Consider the following 21,880-nt stretch of genomic DNA (forward strand, 5'->3'; position numbering starts at 1 on the left):
AACATGTTAAGAAAAGTGTCAGCAGAAAAACCAGATGATTAGGACAGATTTCAGATGTCAAATAATGAATAGGTTACGATTTGAATCATAAGGTGGATGACTATTTTAGTAGCAGGATGTATGGGCTGATTCTAGGTATGACAAGATGTAAATGAGAAATATGGGTGGTCTGTATTGACTAGATACCAGCATTTATTTAGACTAAAAAAGAAAAAAGATACCATCATTCTGAATCCAGAAGATCATTTACACAATTCGATTCAATAGTCTGATGTCACGTCACCCAGCAACGGTGTCCATCGTGGTTCTAAACCAAGAAAATCGGTACTTTTTATTCTTCATGCTGGCTAGAACTTTTGTCTTGTGATCAGAATATAGCAAAAGTCAAAACATGATCACTTTTATAATGTTTTTCTCCTCTGGATACACTTTCATGCTCGTCGGAGAAATATTTCATAAGGGCGTCCGCCGTTGTTCCGATAGTTTAGAGCCAGTTACTAAGTTACTATTTGTCATTACGATGGAAGTGCCGACATGACTGTTGAAGCGTATTATTGTATTCAGTCCTCCGGAAGAGTAGTTTTACACTTTCATTGAAATAGGAACCAGTTCTTTTGACATCACACGTTTCTTCTCTATTTTTGTACAAGATATAATAGCGTTCTTGTTCAACCGGAAACAAACAAAGGCTCTATCCACTTCGTGTTATTTGAAATTCGTCTTTCTCTTGTTTATACAGGAAGTGATACGGAGTGCCCATCGTCTTCGTGATAATAACATTTCGTTCATTTTCATATATCTCATTTTTTCATATAATATTCCTATGAATGTATCATCATAGTTTACTTTTCTGTCTACGTACTTATGTTCTAACGCTGTCCTCCTCCTTCTTGTTTGCGTCTGTCTCATCAAGAGTGTATATCAATATAGAGAATGAGATTAGCGGAAGAGTAGCGTCCCTTGATTGGACGTCACCTTACAGAGAGAACGTCAATTTGGTTTTGAAGTTTCTCAAGCCGCTTTCACCGGAAGCGAGGACGAGAGACGCATGCGCACAACCAACATGACGTTCTCTCTCTAATAACTTTTCCGCCGGTGACGTCACAGACTATGGGTGACGTCCAATCAAGGGATGCTACTCTTCCGCTAATCTCATTCCCTATAGACCAATAGATTCTGTTCAAACTCCATTATTATATATTATTTCTCGACATCTCTATAAACCTATATCACATACATCCATCAGGATATTTATACGTCTATATATCTAGTCATCTATCGATCTAACTATCCATTTACCTATCCACGTATCTATCTAGGTATCTATTTCGATACATATCTTTCTACCCATCTCTCTATTCATCCATCTATCCATCTACCCATACTATATCCGTCGACACATTCGTTAACAAAAGAATTTATCGACCTGTAATCTATTATCTTGCATTTCCACCTATCTATCTATCTATCCATTCATCTATATATCTATCTATCATGGTTACACAGAATTTTGTGTGTTGGTCCGTTATACTTCCGGATGGCAATGTTGTGAGCTTCTTAGCCAAGCGCATACTATCTATATGTTAACGATGGCTACGGATGGAACACCATTTCGCCATTAAACACTTTTATCCCATCGTGTCCTTGTGGGGACGGTTGCAGATAAAGACAGTTCCTTCCCCTTTCTCTTTATACGTGTTATTGTATGTGATGGATAGGATCGTCACCCAGAATTAGATTACTGTGATCGAACTCATTCACTTGATTGTCATTATCATTGTCATGTGAAGTGTAGTATCACGTCACTGTTTCCATTAAAAAAAATATTTAGCTTTTAAGATAATAATAATAATAATAATAATAATAATAATAATAATAATAATAATAATAATAATAATAATAATAATAATAATAATAATAATTATAATAATAATAATAATAATAATAATAATAATAATAATAATAAGAAGAAGAGAAGAAGAAGAAGAAGAAGAAGAAGAAGAAGAAGAAGAAGAAGAAGAAGAAGAAGAAGAAGAAGAAGAAGAAGAAGAAGAAGAAGAAGAAGAAGAAGAAGGAGAAGAATACATATTTATACAGCGCTCATTCTCGTGTAAAACACAAACTCTGGGCGCTTTACAATATAAGTTATCAATTTTGAGTTTTAAAAAATGCAATGCAATGAATTCATAGCCAAATCAAGGAATCATAGCGTCAATATAAGCAAATACAGTAAAGATGTGTATTGAGATTCCTTTTGAAGCCGGATATTCACTATACGTGCTCAAAGCGCTTTACACGGGGGTCCCTGGCAAACAGCAACACTTAAGATGAAGGACAAAACATGACACCTTGCTCGGCGCATAGTTGAGTCATTGGAAAAGACTTTTTAACTCACATTCTTTCACCGTACTCATGTGTAAAATGAGTACCCGCTCGTTAAAAGCGCTGTCTCTTTCGGAAAAAAAAATTATATTAACCCCGAACAGGCGTCATGTCTCGTTCTTTATGTTACGTTTTGCTGTTGGTTAGGGACCCTTTATAAAGCGCGTTGAGCACTTCTAGTGGATATTGCGCTATATAAAAAAGGTTTTAAAAATATTACATCCTTATACACCTTGCAGATCACAAAGGTCATCATCTGATAAAACTTAACTTTTAGTTCCCCTGTTTAAAAACAATTGTTTTGGCAGGCGTTCTTTTTCTGTCTTGGTACCCCGTGTATGGAATTCTATTGGACCCCGTGTATGGAATTCTATCCGTAGAACCATCAGGGAACAACCAACTTTTAATTCTTTTGAATTGAAACTAAAACATTTGTCTTTTCACGTCTGCCTATTTTTGATCTGAGACATACTTTATGGTTATAACCCTTTGTGTGAATTTTCAATTGTGGGTTTGCGTGTGTGTGTGTGTGTGTGTGTGTGTGTGTGTGTGTGTGTGTGTGTGTGTGTGTGTGTGTGTGTGTGTGGAGGGGGGGGGGGAGAGGGTGTGGTATTGGGTTATGGTACAAGAGAGGAATTTTTAAAATATTTTTTTTCAACCATTGTGAAGGGCATTGAGAATTATATTATTTTGAAAATGCGGTATACAAATGCCATTATTATTATTATTTATTGTTGGGCCACAAAGACTAAATAGATAAACACACATTATTTACAAATATTATTGAGATGACATTTTAAGGCTTACATTTATAACTATAAGAAGAGTTCCCAACTATGAAAAAAAAAAAGAAAGGGGGAACAACACATAGAAAGTTATTAAGTAGAAAAACAGCTAATAGTAACAGTTCCAATAAATTGATTTTATTCCATCGGCAGTTGAACCATATTATTATTCGGCGAAGGTTTTCGGGGACGTCTTGGGACAAGCAAAAACCCCAAACAATATCATGTATCTCGGAATAGCAAAAAATGTAACATTAGCCGACAAGAGAGACTGGTTTGGGGAGAAAAAAAGAAAGAAAAAAAAAAAAAAAAAGAAGAAAAAAAAGACCCCAGAAAAAATGAGATGGTCATTAGTCGAAAACAAGAAAAGAAGGGAAAAAATACGAACAAAACCTGATCTGGCAAAATACGAGAAATTTAAATTGTCTAGAATCTGTGGCTTGGGAGTTGGAATTGTGGGAGAATGTCCGACTAGGACCAGCCAGGATTTACACGGATTGGCTACCCTGTCGTTCTCAGTAAAAACACCTATTTCAAATTTTGACCAGAAAACACTTCCTTCAAAAATCGATGGATTAAAATGGCCCTCATCTTAGCAAAAATCTCTCGAACCTAGGACTTCAGCGAATCCCAGGTTTGATAGTTTTTGTTAAAGTGAGCGTCATTTTAATCGGTTGATATAATTTGAAGGAAGAGTTTTCTGGCCAATGTTTTAAAGTGTTCGTGTTTTTTTCTTCAAAGAACAGCAGTACTGATGTGCATTAACTCCAGCTGGTAACTTGCCTCAGATTTACTGCAATTTGAAACCAGTGCTATTGATTGGACAACAGTTTGAACTGCAATGCGTCTGAGTGTCAGCACTTTGTGGGGGGATTTGATCTGGCGGGAAAAGTGAAAGGACTTTGTATGATGGAATTCAACCAACCTTCCATTAAAGAAGAGAGAAGTGTCCAAAATGGGGGGTGGGGGGGGGGGGGGAGATCGAATATTTTTGGAATACCGTGGAAGGTGGTGACTAATGGAAGTTGGGCCGACTAAGGCCACCCCCCAAATATGGTCCCAGGATTGAAAGGTATTAAACAAATATGGTAAAATAAACCCCATCATGAATGGATTTCGCCCTTCCCCACACTTTAGAAAAAGAACATGGGACAAGTTATTTCAATTTATATATATATATAATATATATATATATATATATATATATATATATATATATATATATATATATATATATATTGCGTTATTTTTGCATATTCTCCTTCAACATTGATTCGTCCAGAGTTCCTGGAGTCATCAGGGAGGTTGATTTGAGGATATTTTATATATATATATTATATATATATATATATATATATATATATATATATATATATATATATATATATATATATATATATATATATATATATATATATATATATATCATATTATGATAGTATAGACCACTTTTCAACCATCTTTATATATCTTGACATTGAAATAACCTATCCGCCGATGTTCTTTTTCTAATGTATGGGGAAAGGTAAAATCAATGAAATTATGATGTACATTTTACCATATTATTTGTATATTAATTCTCAATCTGGGGAGTTGGAAAGGGGGGGGGAGGGCATTTGAGGGGTGGGGGGTGGTGTTAATCAACTGGCCCTACCCACCCCAATCAACGGTAATTATATTATATTGTGTTAGAAGTGAAGAATTTGCCCTGCTTTTTAAATGCTTTATTTAAAACTACAAAGATGAAGGTCAATTGGATTCAGTGGTCTGATGTCACGCGCCCGGCAACGGCGGCCATCTTGGTTCTAAACAAAGAAAATCATTTCTTTTTATTCTTCATGCTGGCTAGAATTTTTCATATGTCTCGTAATCAGAATGTGTAAAAGTCAAAACATGATCATATTTATGGGTTTTTTTTTCCTCTGGATACGCTTTTATGCTCGCGGGAGAAATATTTCATACGACGTCCGCCATTGTTCCGATAGTTTAGAGCCAGTGTTACTAATTTACCATGCGTCATTAGGAAGGAAGTGACGTTACGACTGTTGAAGAGTATTTTTAGTCTTTCATATGACAACAATGCAATAGAGTTACATATTCAGTGTGGATGATACTAAGCTACTAGAAGCTGTGGCTTGTAATAAGTAATTAACAAAAATGAATATTAACAGCTTCATAATAGAAAAAAATAACCAACGTTCCGTGTCTTGTATTTTGTTCTTTTTTGAAGCTGTTAGATATAATATTCAATTTTGTTTATTATTTTTAGTGTGGGTATCTTTTTAATTTTCTCACCAAATAAATATCAGCTTACTGATAATATCCACAATGTTCTTGGAAATGTTTCTAACGTATATTATAGCTTTAGCTTACTTTGCCTTATTATAACCGTACTCTGAACAAAACACATTTGAAAAAAAAAATTGGCCTGAAATCTTATCCTTTAAATATCAATCGATTGAAATGACCCATATATATCTTGTCAAAGTTTCCCAAACCTGATACTTCCTTTCTTTGAAGTCCCAGATTTTATCGTTTTTGACAAGATGAGGATCATTTTAATCGGTCGATATTTAGAGTACGAGTTTTCTGACCTGAATTTATAAGATGTGTTGGGTTTGTTTGTTTGTTTGTTTTTTTTTTTTGTTTTTTTTTGTTTTTTTTTTTTTTGTTTTTTTTTCAGAGACCGGCAGAAATATAATTGCATGATATAAAATAAGCTTCAAGCTATCTGTGACCTGCAGGGTCTATTGTCTGGCGGAATACAGGCTTTACCGTGCTTGATACTTGACATAAACATCATAGGAAGCTTCTTCTAACTCTGTCACAGCTCATTGACATTTATCTATCCATTCCTTCGTTTTTCAAAGCCTGCTCAAACTCACTTTTCTTTCATTATCTAGAGATAAGTAAAAGTGGTCCTTCAGAGCCATTCATTCAGCCCATGAAGCCGGAGTTTATCCCGGTTTCTATAGCGTGAAACGGACAATAACAATTGCTTGTTATCCTGTTTGATAGGACGCTAGTCTAGCGCAAAGAACTGCTCACCAAATCTAACAGACTCAGCTCAGGCTGGTGGGCAGAGGGTCAGAAAAAAAAATAATCTCGACTGCACCCGGGATCAATCTATGTCCTTTTGCGTGTGAAGCGAGTGCTCTACCAACTAATCTATCGGGACCCACATCTAAAGATATAACAGATATTCAATTCTTTTTTTTTTTAATTTGGTTGACGAAGAAACATTTTTTCTTCCAGCTGTGTCTTACAGAACAATACACTATGTGTCTTGAGTTATTCCCCTTTCCTTGGTGAAATCTGGCCAATCTATAACCCTTTCCTTGGTGAAATCTGGCCAATCTATAAATTGAACGAGTGTGTTAACAAAGCAGGTTTTGGAAGTCATCATTTCATATTACTTATCTGCATCTATACATTTTTGTTCTCGATCTATTTACATTTCATGTAGTTATTTATAGATGTATCTATGTTGAGAATAACGTATTATAATAATTTTGTCCACAATACTTTTAGACTATTGTTGAAATAATATGAATGAAGTCCTAATGCTATAATAATATTAATAATATTGTACCTATTTACAACTTCACAATCATAATATCTGTGTTTAGTCTTTATGTTAATATGTTCTAACAGACAGCCGATAATAAAACTGTTTTTATTGTCTCATGCCTCTCTGCAGCTAAACACCAACGTAGGACACAATATAGAGGTTTGCAATTTTAGTTGGATGTTGTCAATATTGTGATTACATATCAAGGGTGTTCCACTGTAACCGGCCAAGCGCCAAGTGCTGCATAATCATTATAATTTAATTTAGCTTCCATTAAACCTCTTCTTACCAGGCGTTGAGAAATCGTCACATTCAATGTTACGATACTGCCAACATTTTTTTCTCATCCACTTCACAAAATTGACACTGTGAATTTAGCTACAGCTCGTTTGGCTGAAAAAAATTATGTGTAGTATGTATAGATGTGCTTCTTGATTTATCTATTTTTTACTTGAGTAAAAAAGTCGTTTTGTGTTGGATGGGTAGGAAGGTTCAGGATAATCCTGAAAATGGCACTGGTAAGGAGAGAGTTGACGCACAAACCCTGCCGTACCCTTGTGACCAACAGAGACTAACAATAAATAACAACAATCCCCTTATTATTTAGGCCGAGATAGTCAGTCATGTGATCTAGACTCACGTGACAAATTGTTTTTGCAGAAGCTGCACTGCTATTTAATAATTGTATTTTTTTCCCTTCAAAATCCCCCCCCCCCCCCCCCTTCTCGCACCTACACGATTAGAGTTGGACGCCCTTTGTATGTGATAATTACTTGTCTATATTCTTGTAGTTTTGTTTGATGTCACTTTTCAGCCATACTCTGGAGAAAAAAAAACACATTAAAAAAATTTGGCCAGAAAACTCGTCCTTCAAATATCGATGACTTCGCCGAAGTCCCGGGTTTGAGAGTTTTTGTCAAGATGAGAGTCATTTAAATCGATCAATATATGAAGGACAAGTTTTCTGGCCAAATTTTTAAATATATGTTTTTTACCAGAGTACGGCAGATTTTGTGTTCCTTAAAATAATATTTTGGAAATAGAAATTTGTTGTTGTTCTCAATTAATTTAGATAAACTTTCAATTTTATGTTTAAATTCCATTTCCTAGTAGTATTTAGACAGCTTACTTTTTATGTTTATTTTCCAGACGGTCTAGTGAATCAAACAAAATATAGTAGTATTATGTAAAATAAAGATGATAGTAATTTATAAGGGTTGATGAAAAGGAGGAATATTGAAGATTTTGCAGACCTCATCTAGCAAAACATTCACTCACTTTTTGTGAATCGAGTTAACCCTGTCCTTACCACCTACAGCAATTTCGCCACATTTGTTACGACACAAAATGCATTTTTCTTATTCAAATTTATTTTGCACATCATAAAATTTAAAGAAAATTAACAATCTGTTGTATGTAGGGCATGTTTTGCTAAAGAAACTAAATATCACAAGAACGTTACTGCTATTGTGTTTGAGTGATAAAAAATATCATTTAGTGCTAGTTGTGTGTGACGTTTTGGGGAAAATCCTGAAAATGGCTGGTAAGGAGAGGGTTAATGTTAATTGTCACATTGGGGTCCCAACAGCTCAGTTGGTAGAGCTCTCGCTTCAAACGCAAAGGAACCAAGGTCGATCTGTCCACCTATGCAGTGATTGGGTAGATCTGTTAGATCTGGCTCTATACTCACATGCTCTCACCGTACTCAGGTGTAAAATGAGTACTTGGCCGTTAACAGCGTTGTCTCTGTCAGAAATAAAAATTATAAGATCGCCTAACGGGCATCATGTCCCGTTCTACATGTTACGCATTGCTGTTGGTCAGGGAAACCTTGTAAAGCGCTTTGAGCACTTTTAGTGGATATTGCGCTATATAAATGCTCAATTTAATGACTAGGAGGCATCTGTTTGTGGCGATAGATTCAATTTCCAGAATATATTCTATCGCCACATAAGACGCTTTGAAATGGTAGCTCATAGAATATGGAAATTGGATTTAAATGCTTGATAGACCTGGCAGATTAACTCACTCCACCCTAACAAAGACTTTATCCATAATTAACCCGGGTTACTTTTACTCCATGCCTATTTATTACATTTTTATTAGACAAATTACAAGCGTAGTGTCAAAGCTAATATTCTTAATTTTTACATGTTAATGGTAGTTGAAACTATCTATGCACATGATTATTTTTAATACATTTTTTTTCCCAGTTTTGAAAAGTAGCAAAAATCTCTAGGATTGAGTGAGTTAAGGTGTCGAAAAAGAAGATTGCCAAAACATATTGCATCTTTGACAAAACTTGGCCGTCTGGGAACAAATAAAACTGGCAGCATTTTAATATTAGTATATTTTTGTGCTTGTTTTGTGTATAAATGTTGTTATAGTCTGTGTGTTTCGAAACTGCATTTCCTGAAAAGTAAAAGAAGAAATTATATTCAACTTTTATTTGCAATATTAGATATATATCACATAGTTATGCTACACTTTTAATAGAATTGAATGTACCTGCGGGTCTCTAAACGTTATGTGATTAAGTCTGACTTAATTCACATTCATCTTTGTCATAATCAATATATTATATATCATTATAGCAAAGGAGATAGGAAACACAATACCATATATATATATATATATATATATATATATATATATATATATATATATATATATATATATACACACATATATTGGAAAACAAATTTAGTGTTAAATGTGCTGTATCATGTTTGTTGTGTTTCTTTATTTTTCAAAATGCCATTTTTCAAATTTTGCTTATATTCTCCCCTTACGCTTTTATCCTCTTACTTCCGCTTATTTCAATATATCCATTATATTTTTCTCCATAAATAAACATTTTAACACATCGCTTTTTTTGCTTCGCTGATAAGACCTATCGAATTCCCTTGCCATTATCATTATTTTTCTCTTTTGTTAGAGTTTTCTATCAGATAAATCTTTTAAAAAGTCCTTGATCCTGCCAAGCCGTAAGTTCTACACCTTTAGGTGTATTTAATAGGATTCAATAGTCTGATGCCACGTCCGTCCAGCAATCAGCAGCTTGGTTCTAAACAAAGGCAATCGTGACTTTTAATTCTTCATGCTGTCTAGAACTTTTTTCAGATGTCAGGTAATCAGAATGTAGAACAGTCAAAACATGATCAGAATTATAATAATGTTTTTCTCCTCTGGATGCACTTTTGTGCTCGTCGGATAAGTATTTTAGAAAGGCGGTTATGGAGATAATGGCGTCCGCCATTGTTCCGATAGTTTGGATCCAGTTTTTCCCGAAATATCATAGCAACTCAACAAAAGAAAATTATTTTTTTAGACTAAAGCTCGGAAGAAATAATAACATTTGATGCATAATCGTGTGCAGCATACTAGTTTAACATAACGGCAGAACCTTTTTATAGCAATAACAAAACCATCTTTTTTTTCATAAATTATCATGCACAAAACATATCTGAAAAAGAAACATATTTTATTAGACATCTAAATATTATCAGGAATGTGAGGATTTTCCTGTATTTGGTAAGGAGAGGGTTAACTCACTCAACCCTAACACTGACTATACCCGTCGTTTACCCGGGTTACTTTTACCCCTGCCTATTTATTACATTTTTCTGAAACAAATTATAGGCGAAGAATCAAAGCTAATGTTTTTAATTTTTACATTTTAATGGTAGTTGAATAAAACTGTCTAATATGCACATGCTCATTTTTAATACATTTTTCCCAATTTTTAAAAGTAACAAAAAATCTCTAGGATTGAGTGAATTAAACATTGGATTTACAATATGGCAGATTTTCATGTTTCAGATTTAATCAATTTAAATGACTTTTATAAGTGTAAAGTCTACTTATGAGGACAGTAAATAATAGAACATAGAAGGAAACTTTATATAAATAAACATGCTTAGTGTTTTAATAAACTATGTAATTAGCAATTGTAATATCCACAACTTATATGAATAATCAATAATTTTTATTCTTCCAACGCTGTGATGAAGATGCATCATTTTCCTATCTCTACCCTATTAGCGCTTTGAATCATATCAATGTTTCCTTTAAGTTTGTCTTGTTATCATTATTGTTATTGTTATTATTATTATTATTATTATTATTATTATTATTATTATTATTATTATTATTATTATTATTATTATTATTATTATTATTATTATTATTATTATTATCATCATTGCCTTTTTCACCCTGGGTCAGGGTATAGGCCACAGACAAACAGTTTCCATCCTTCTCTATCCTGAGCCAACTTTTTTATCTCATTCCAGGTCTTACCACTTCTCTGTATATCAGCTTCTTTAATTCTTCTCCATGTTCCTCGTGGCCTTCCCCTTGATCTTCTGCCCTGAGGGTTCCAGTCCAATACTTTCTTTGTTATAGTTGAGTCATTCTTTCTAAGCGTGTGTCCAATCCACCTCCATCGTCTTCTTCCTATATCCTCTCCCACTGGTTTCTGCTGTGTTCTTTTCCATACTTCTTCATTTTTTATTCTATCCATCCATTTTATTCTGAGTAGCTTACGCATGCACCTGTTTACGAAAATCTGTACCCTCCTTATACATGCCTGTGATGCGTTCCAAGTTTCACATCCATACAGTAGGACAGACTTCACGTTTGAGTTGAAAAGTCTTAGCTTTAGTTGGAGGGAGATATCTTTAGTTCTCCAAACTCTGTTCAAAGATGTGAATGCAGCCTGTGCCTTTCCTATTCGTGCTTTCACCTCTGCTTCCGTGCCTCCATCCTTGTCAATTATACTTCCGAGATAGCAGAAAGTGTCTATATCTTCGAGTTCTTGATCTTTTACTTTGATCTGCTCCCTTTGACGCGTACCTATCCTCAAGACCTTTGACTTTGCAGGGTGAATTCTAAGACCAATTGATTCCGAGAGGCTGTTTATAATTGTGGTTTTTGCTTGCATCTGGTCCTGGGTGTGGGACAAAAGAGCCAGATCATCTGCAAAATCCAGATCATCCAACTGTGTCCAGGGGGTCCACTGTATCCCATTTCTTCTCCCTTTGGAGGTTTCCTTCATTAGCCAATCAATGGCAAGGATGAACAGGAATGGAGAGAGCAAGCATCCCTGCTTGACACCAGTCTTAATTTCAAAGCTGTCAGTAAGCTGATCTTCATGTACAACCCTGCATACATTTCCTTAATGAGGTTTACTATCTTTTCAGGGAGTCCATAATGTGCCAGAATTTTCCACAATGCTGCTCTGTCAATACTGTCGAAAGCCTTCTCGTAATCCAGAAAGTTGACAATAAGAGGAGAGTTCCATTCTATAGACTGTTCCACTATGACTCGCAGAGAGGCAATCTGGTCGGTGGTTGAACGGTTTTTCCGAAAACCTGCCTGTTCGTCCCGCAGTTTAGCATCTGTTGCATTCTTAATTCTCTCTAAAATAATACGGTTGAAAACCTTTCCTGGGATAGAAAGAAGAGTGATGCCTCGATAATTATTACAATTACTGAGGTCCCCTTTCTTTGGAAGCTTGATAAGATGTCCTTCCTTCCAATCCTTTGGGAATATCCCTTCATTCCAGATTCTCTCAAATAGTGGGTGCAGGGCCTCAGCATTTCTTTCCGCATCAACTTTTAGAGCCTCCGGTGGAATCTGGTCTGGTCCAGCAGCTTTCCCCCTTTTCATCTTGTTAATGGCACCCACAATCTCTGCTATCGATGGTGGATCACAGCTAATTGGTAGCTCATCATCATTATCATCATCATCATCATCATCATCATCATCATCATCATCATCATCATCATCATCATCATCATTATCATCATCATCATCATTATCATTATCATTATTCCATTCTTTGTGCATTCTATAATCAGTGTTCTATGTATAAGGAATGCATTGTATTTTTAAATAGGCACAGTGTTGTCAAGTTGTTTGAATTGATAATACGTTGTTTGTCTTCACTTTTACGCAAATCTTGTTTTCTATCGTCATATTATACCCTATATTCCAGCATATTAAGTGATCTATTACCGTTTTGAAATGCAATTAAAATCCATTTCTTATTTGAAATAGTGCCATATTATTATTATATATTATTTGTGTTAGCCTTCATTATTATGACGCCAAATGTTATATAATTTGTATATTAGGTAGAGTTAATTTTACTCCTTTTTTTTACTATACAGTTTATTCACTCATTCATGTGGGTACCTCTAGATTTTAGTTATACATTTTTATGTTTTGTGTCAATATTGGGCATAACCAAATAGCTATATCTACCATTTAATAAATTATTTTTCTATAGATAGTATGCCCTTGGCTAAGAAGCACATAGCATTGCCATACGGAAGTATAAACGGACCAACACACAAAACTTGGTGTAATCTTGAACGTTTATAGTCTGGTTAATACAGTTCAGTGAGAATTACTCATAAACGCGGATGGCAAAAAGCAATAACAACGACCCGAGTGACGTCAACTTCATTCTATCTATAGATAGTATGCACTTGTATAAGAAGCTCATAACATTGCCATCCGGAAGTATAACAGACCAACACACAAAACTGTGTATATCCATTAACGTTTATAGTCAGGTTAATACAGTTCAGTAGCATTACTCATAAACGCGGATGGCAAAAAACAATAACAAAGACCTGCGTGACGTCATCTTCGAACTATCTATAAACGTTTAAGGTTACACATTGGTTTGTGTGTTGGTCCTTTACACTTCTGGATGACACTGTTGTGAGTTTCTTAGCCAAGCACACAGCATCTATACAATAAAATTTCGAACACATAAGTTATGATTGGTCAAAAAGATGATGACGTCACTCAGGTCTTTGTTGTTGTTTTTTGCCATCCATGTTTGTGAGTAATTCTCACTAAACTGTATTAACCAAACTATAAACGTTCAAGATTACACCAAGTTTTGTGTGTTGGTCCGTTTATACTTCCGGATGGCAATGTTGTGAGCTTCTTAGCCAAGCGCATACTATCTATAGGTAGTATTCGTTTGGCTAAGAAGGTCATAACATTGCCATCCGGAGTATAACGGAACAACACACAAAACTATGTGTAACCTTAAACGTTTATTGTCGGGTTAATACAGTTCAGTGAGAATTACTCATAAACGCGGATGGCAAAAAACAATAACAAAGACCAGAGAGACTTCATCTTCGTTCTATCTATAAGAGTTAATTTTAATCCCTTTTATTTACTATACATTTTATTGACTCATTCTAGTATTTGGTTATACTTTTTATGTTCTGTGTCAATAGTGGGCATAAACAAATAGATAGATATATCTATTATTCAATAAATCATTTTTTTATTATATAGCACGCGCTTGGCTAAGAAACTCATAACATTGCCAGCCGGAAGTATAGCGGACCAAACACACAAAACTCTGTGTAATCTTGAATATTTATAGTCTGGTTAATACAGTTTAGAGAGAATTACTCTTTAACTCGGATGGAAAAAAAAAAACAAAAAAAAAAAAAAAAAAAAAAACAATTACAAAGACTCGAGTAATGTCAACGTCATTCTATCTATAATTCAATGATACCACTTTTATGAGCACTATGCTCAGTTTCATATCACATGGTCTTATAAAATATTTGAAGACAAAGTTCTACACTGTGAACAGCGAATTAAATTAACGTACTGTGGAATAAAATGTATTTAAAAATTTGGCCAAAAAAATTGTTCATCAAATACCAATCGATTAAAATGACCATCATCTTCGGAAAAAACCGCTCTCAAACCTAGGGCTTCGTGTAGTTCGGCTATGTACTCTAGTGATATGACACTCTCTTTCGGATCGGAAGGTCCTGAGTTCGAGCATCGCCGCTCGGCGTATAGTTGAGTCCTGGGAATAGGCTCTTTACTCACATTCTCTCACCGTACTCAGGTGTTAAATGAGTACCTGGCCTTTAACAGCGTTGTTTCTGTGGGAAAAAAACTTGTATTATCACCTAACAGGCGTCATGGCTCGTTCTACATGTTAAATGTTGCTGTTGATTAGGGACCGCTTGTAAAGCGCTTTGAGCGCATTAAGTGGATATTGCTCTATATAAAAGCTCCAGCTTTTTTGTGTTTTTTATTTATTTATTTATTTTTTTTTTGGGGGGGGGGGGGTTAGTTACAGGTGTGAGAGTTTTTGCTAAGACAAGGTTCATTTTCATCGATCGATATTTGACGGACGAATTTGATGGCCAAAATTTTAATTACTTGTTTTTCCAGAGACAGATCGTGTCTGTGTTGTTGTGTTTTTGCCAACCATTTTTGTGAGTAATTCTCACTAAACTGTATTATCCAGACTATAGATAGAACGAAGATGACGTCACTCAAGTCTTTGTTATTGATTTTTGCCATCCGCGTCTATGAGTAATTCTCACTAAACTGCATTAACCACACTCTCAGCGTTTAAGGCTCCACAGAGTTTTGTGTGTTAGTCCGTTATACTTCCGGATGGCAATGTTGTGAGCTTCTTAGCCAAGCGCATACTATCTATAAACGTTTTAGGTTACATATTGGTTTGTGTTTTGGTCCGTTATACTTCTGGATGACACTGTTGTGAGTTTCTTAGCCAAGCGCACAGCATCTATACAATAAAATTTCGAACACATAAGTTATGATTGGTAAAAAAAACAAAATGAGGTTTTATAAAGCCGTTATCCACTACAGGTGCCCAAATCGCTTTACAAGCACTTAACATGTAGGACGGGCCATGACGCCTGTTAGGCGATATTACAATTTTCTTTTCGGACAGAGACAATGCTGTTAACGGCCAGGTACTCATTTTACACCTGAGTACGGTGAAAGAATGTAAGTAAAAAGCCTTTTCCAAGGAGAATCAACTTTGCGCAGAGCGAGGCTCGAACCCAGGACCTTCCGATCCGAAAGCCAGTGTCACACAACAAGACCACATCTCCACATTGCCGCTAGGCTAGTAATCAGCTCATTTAAGAGGTGTCTACATTGAATTTTAGTTTTTAGATTGAAAATATGAACAGCACTTCAAAGTAGATAGGCACTAATTGGTATTTACTTTGAACAAGAAAAAAAATAAATAAATAAATAAATTAATAAATAAATGATAAAAATAAAAATATCAAAAATACTATGTAGATCTAAATGCAGTCTATGTTAATAAGGAAGTTTGTTCATAAGTATACTTGCATTCATAAAATGCTTCTAATTTCTGAAATGATACATATATTTTCATTGCTGAAATAGGTTATATATATATATATATATATATATATATATATATATATATATATATATATATATATATATATATATAACATTACCTTATCTAACTTTTTACAATTTGCAGGGAGAACTTATTAGAAAAGTGATGATTGTAGATGTTGATGAAGTTGATTTGAATTCACAGTCAATGTTTTATTAACAGCTACTCGTATGTATATATATATATATATATATATATATATATATATATATATATATATATATATATATGTTTATATTTATATACGTTGAGCACAATTAATTCACGGTTTTTGTTTCTATGATTATACACACACACAGACACACACACACACACACACACACATATATATATATATATATATATATATATATATATATATATATCATAAATATAGAAAACCACTGCAATGTTATCTACTTTGCTAAATGTAAAGATTATGTGTGTAACGGAAGTCAAACTAACTTCCAGATGTGTACAGGATCCTAGAAGATAAGAGTTTAAATAGATGTGTAAAACATCAAAACTATTGAGAGGCAAGAAGATAAGAGTTTAAATAGATGTGTAAAACATCAAAACTATTGACAGGCAAGAAGATAAGAGTTTAAATAGATGTGTAAAACATCAAAACTATTGACAGGCAAGAGGATAAGAGTTTAAATAGATGTGTAAAACATCAAAACTATTGAGAGGCAAGAAGATAAGAGTTTAAATAGATGTGTAAAACATCAAAACTATTGACAGGCAAGAGGGCAAGCAAGCATACTCAAACAATCCTTTTGTAATGGCAGTGCATGATAATGTGATTAATCTCGTGATGAATGGAAAATGACGGCCGACACGACATGTGATGTTATTCTAATTAATTGTGATCGCTCGTCTATAAATAGTCACAGGTCGGCTTGAACCCGGTGTGTAAAATTGAATTTTGGATTGCAAGTTCGAATTGCAATGGCAAAATAATTAAACTCCTTAATGAACAAAATCTTACACATGATACTTACTTGAGGAGATATAGACGTCTATATATATATATATATATATATATATATATATATATATATATATATATAAATATATATATATATATATATATATATATATATATATATATCAAGGCCAATTTCCAATACACGGGCACAAAGCGCTTTGAAAAGGGTCCATTAGCAAACAGCAAAAAATAACATACAGGATGAGACATGACGCCTTTCAGGCGATTTTATTATTACTATTGTTTTCCGACATAGACAACGCTGATAACGGCCAGCAGGTGCTCATTTTACATCTGAGTACAGTGAGAGAATGATACGGACTTGATACTATGCGCATTGCGTGGATATTAAGATATTAAATATCTAAGTCAAGTTTGTTTAATTTGTGCGGCTATGTGGTCTTGTGGTATGGCACTCGCTTTCGGATCGGAAGGTCCTCGGTTCGAGCCCCGCGCTCGGCGCATAGTTGAGTCCTTGGAAAAGGCTCTTTACTCACATTTTCTCACCGTACTCAGGTGTAAAATGAGTACCTGGCCGTCGACAGCGTTGTCTTTGTCCGAAAAATTGTAATATCGCCTGACAGGCGTCATGTCCCGTCCTACATGTTAAATGTTGCTGTTGACCAGGGACCCCTTGTAAAGCGCTTTGAGCACATTTTAGTGGATATTGCGCTATATAAAAGCTCAATTATTATTATTATTATTATTATTATTATATTATTATTATTATTATTATTATTATTATTATTATTATTTATTATTATTATTATTATTATTATTGTTATATAATTTTAGTGTTTGTTTACCAAAAAAAAAAAAAAAATCCCATTTCTAAATTCTATTTGATTTTTCTCATTGTCCAAAACAGACAGTCTGAGGAGTCTGTATCAGACGTGTCCGGACGGATTCTTCGGCTACAGATGCAAATTCCAGTGTCACTGCAAGGGCAATCGTGTGTGCAGCAAGACCAGCGGTTCGTGCCCTCTGGGATGTAAGGATGGTCTATGGGGACCTGGATGCCAGCTAGGTAAGGAATATCTACGGTATTAGTTATCTGTTAGTCGATATTACAATTTTTCAACAGAGACAACGGTCAACGTATCATTTTACACCTGAGTGCGGTGAGAAAATGTGAGTAAAGAGCCTTTTCGAAGGACTCAACTATGTACTGAGCGAGGCTCGAACCCAGGACCTTCCGATCCGAAAGAGAGTGTCCTACCACTAAACCATATTCTCTCACCGTACTCAGGTGTAAAATGAGTACCTGGCCGTTAACAGCGCTGTCTCTGTCGGAAAAAAATTGTAATATCGCCTGACAGGCGTTATGTCTCGTTTTACATGTTACGTGTTGCTGCTGGTCAGGGACACCTTGTAAAGCGCTTTAAGCATATTAAGTGGATATAGCGCTTTATAAAAGCTCAAGTAAAAAAGCTCTAGGGCATGCAATCAGAAAGGTCAAATGCAGCTGATCGATGGACAAAGGGGGTGAGAGAGGCAGGAATGTCAGCGCCCCAACTGAGATAGATCTACCACGATGACAGTGTATGCTTGATGAGTATGATTAGGGCTCCATGTCCCAACAGGGACCAAGAGGATTAAGTAAATGAGTAAGATAAGTGTTCACATTCATGGAAGCCCATTGGCTTCACAGCGCATTCATTTATTATTCGTCGAGCAGGGTATAGATAGTATGCACTTGGCTAAGACGCTCACAACTTTGCCATCCGGAAGTAGAACGGACCAACACACAAAACTATGTGTAATCTTGAACGTTTATAGTCTGGTTAATACAGTTTAGTGAGAATTACTCATAAACGCGGATGGCAAAAAACAATAACAAAGGCTTGAGTGACGTCAACTTCGTTCTATCAATAAGATCCAAACATCACTTGAATACACAGGCATTGTGCTTAGTGGTATGACAAATTAATCTTAAGCTTTTACAAAACGTAATATCCACTTGCGCCAAGCGTTTTACAAGGGGTCCCTGCAGGCCAACAGCAACACTTAACATGTAGGACGTGACATGACATGACTTCTGTTAGGGCGATATTACATTTTTTTTCCGGACAGAGACATTGCTGTTGACGGCCAGGTCTTCCTGAAGGTATTCTCTTCCTAAGAGAAAAGAGTAAAGAGCATTTTCCAAGGGCTCAACTGTGCACTGAGCGAGGCTCGAACCCAGGACCTTCCTACTCGAAAGCGGGTGTTATACCACAAAAACCACATAGCCGCATAGTATGACACTTGTCTTCAGCCCAGAAGGTCCAGGGTTCGAGTCTCGCTGTGAGAGGTGCATATTTGAGTCCTTTGAAAAGGCTCTTAATTCGCATTACCTCAATGTTAACAGTATTATATCCGTGGGAAAGAATCGTAATATCGCACAATGCGTCATATTTTGTACTATAAGTTGAATTTTTTTGTTAGTTTGGGACCCTTGTAAAGCGTTTTGAGCAGGTTTAGTGACTATTGCTCTATATAGTCATGTGCAAAATGAAGTTTACACTCGTTTTAACCGCCTTAATGTTCTAGTAAAAAAAAACATTTATTATCATTTGTAATTCATCAACGGCTAGCTGATTCATTTCTCTACCTAATGAATATAAATAAGTCAATCTCAAAATAATAATATCGAAAGCTTAACTCACTCAACTCTAGAGATTTTTGCTATCTTTTCAAAATTGGAGAGAAAAGAATGTACTAAAAATGAGCATGTACATAGATACGAGTAGTTTTATTCAACTACCACTCACATCTATAAACTAAAAAAAACATAACTTTGATATTACGCCTATAATTTGTCACAGTAAAATGTAATAAATAGGCATGGGGTAAAAGTACCCCGGGTAAAACAACGGATATAGTCGGTGTTTAGGGTTGAGTGAGTTAAAAAGTGGCACCAAAAAAATTGAGTTTGTAAATTGGATTCAGTAGTATGATGTCACGTCGCCCAGCAACGGCGGCCATCGTGGTAATAAACAAAGAAAATCGGTACTTTTTATTCTTCATGCTGGCTAGAACTTTTCATATGTCTTGTGATCAGAATGTGTAAAAGTCAAAACATGATCAGATTTAGAATGGGGTTTTTTCCCTCTGGATACACTTTTATGCTCGTCGGAGAAATATTTCATAAGGGCGTCCGGCATTGTTCCGATAGTTTAGAGCCAGTTACTAAGTTACCATGCGTCATTTCGAGGGAAGTGACGTTACGACTGTTGAAGCGCATGGGATTATTCAGTGCATCTGCTTGGAGAAGCTGGTTTAATGATAATTCTACGTATTATGTCGGAACGAACCAGATGCTTAAAATTAAGCGAATTAAATGTTAAACTGGTCAAAAAAATTTTTTTTGTTTTTTTTTTTTTGTTTGGCATTAGCACCCTAAAATATGGTATCGATTCTTCTCAATAAATCATAGATAAGCTCAACGCAAGTCTGATATTTCTGGCTATAAATTCAATTTTCGATATCTTAACCAATCCGACGATACCGTTTTAAGGTTTCAAGAGTCACATATGTGACCCTACGCCTCGAAGCGGTATTAAGTCGGGATTCGGAAAACGAAGAAACCCGGTTTTAAATTGGGAATGGTCAAAATGATCAAATTTCAGTTTTTGGTTGTTTCAGAAACTATAATCATTTTTCTACATGAAAACAATAATTCAACATATGTATTTAGGATAAGTTATATAAATTTAATATTTAAAAAAGCACCTATCAATGAGACATTCAAAACGAAGGTTGACTTTCAGAGAGCAACTATTTCCAAGACTTAGTAATATTAAGTCTTTTCCTCCACCAATACCATGTAAGATACCACAGTAAAGGGCGTGTCTTTATATATCTCAGAGAAAGTATGACTTTCCACAATTTCATGGTTCAACCAATAATGAACTTTAAAAAACTGTAAACAATTCTAGGTTTGTCCCTGACAACTTTACAAATGAATGATTCTGATTGGTCAACGCTCATCACATGCGCCTGTTGGCCATTAAAATGCCCGGCAATGTTTCATGACGTCAGCATGCGTGTGTTACATATGTGTGTGTTTGTGCATTTTGATACACACAACATGCTATTATTTCTTTGTCTAGCTGCATTGGTTAATGATTGAGGTGAGGATCCTTTGTCCCTCTTTCTTTATTCATGAAATTATACGCTAAGACTTTAATTGAGTGGGGTTCCTGACCTCCCATAGTGGGCAGGGAGGTACTTATTGTCTTCTATCCCCCTATATCTGTTTTCCAACTTGCTTTCTGTCTTTGTCTTGGAATGAGATTATTTGGTTTTGTCCTGGCCCTGACTGGATACCCTTGGTGAGAGGGGAAACAGTCAAATGTATAGTAGTTTTGGGAGATGATATTATTTTCCTTGTAAATCATCTCTCTGTTATGTAATGCATTATTAGAGAGAGAGAGAGAGAGAGAGAGAGAGAGAGAGAGAAAGAGAGAGAGAGAGAGAGAGAGAGAGATGTTCGTTTTGTCGTGCTTTCTTTGTATACTGAAAGAAAAGGGGGGGGGGGGTGTCTCTTTAGACAATCAACAATGTGGGTGAACGCTAAGAAAAGCGTGAGAGATCCAATAACATGTTTTCATGTAAGTCATTGCACAATAAGCCCCAATCCCTCCTTCTCAAGCTGTCATCTGACTCAAAATGGAAACAATGAAATGAATAATTTAACCAGCCCATTTCTTTAATTGCAATCTTATTGGTCAATATGTTTCCAGTTGATTGACTATGACTTACTTTGAAACAAATAAATGCTTTCTTAAACTATCCCTACAATTCTTTGCTCCGCCTCCACCCCTTTCTTCATGTCTACCTCACTCTATCCGTCTCCCTTTTGTTTCTTTCACACATACAAACAAACACACACACACACACACACACACACAACAGTTATACAGTCAGCTTCAATTTTTACT

General features: G+C 35.3%; 1 protein-coding gene across 3 annotated transcripts in view; it reads left to right on the forward strand.

The window, feature by feature from the left end:
- LOC144962681 (receptor-type tyrosine-protein phosphatase T-like) overlaps positions 1–21,880 on the forward strand; it is a 405,447-nt gene that overhangs the window by 216,476 nt on the left and 167,091 nt on the right. For all 3 annotated transcript variants that reach the window (XM_078895816.1, XM_078895818.1, XM_078895819.1), the window contains 2 exons: positions 6,868–6,897; positions 17,824–17,982. In XM_078895816.1, the coding sequence (XP_078751942.1) occupies positions 6,868–6,897; positions 17,824–17,982 (189 nt within the window). The remainder of the gene's footprint in view (positions 1–6,867; positions 6,898–17,823; positions 17,983–21,880) is intronic.

Source organism: Berghia stephanieae, chromosome 1, assembly GCF_034508935.2.
Source record: "Berghia stephanieae isolate SIO BIC M18660-M18661 chromosome 1, UCSD_Bste_1.3, whole genome shotgun sequence".
NCBI lineage: Eukaryota > Metazoa > Mollusca > Gastropoda > Nudibranchia > Aeolidiidae > Berghia > Berghia stephanieae.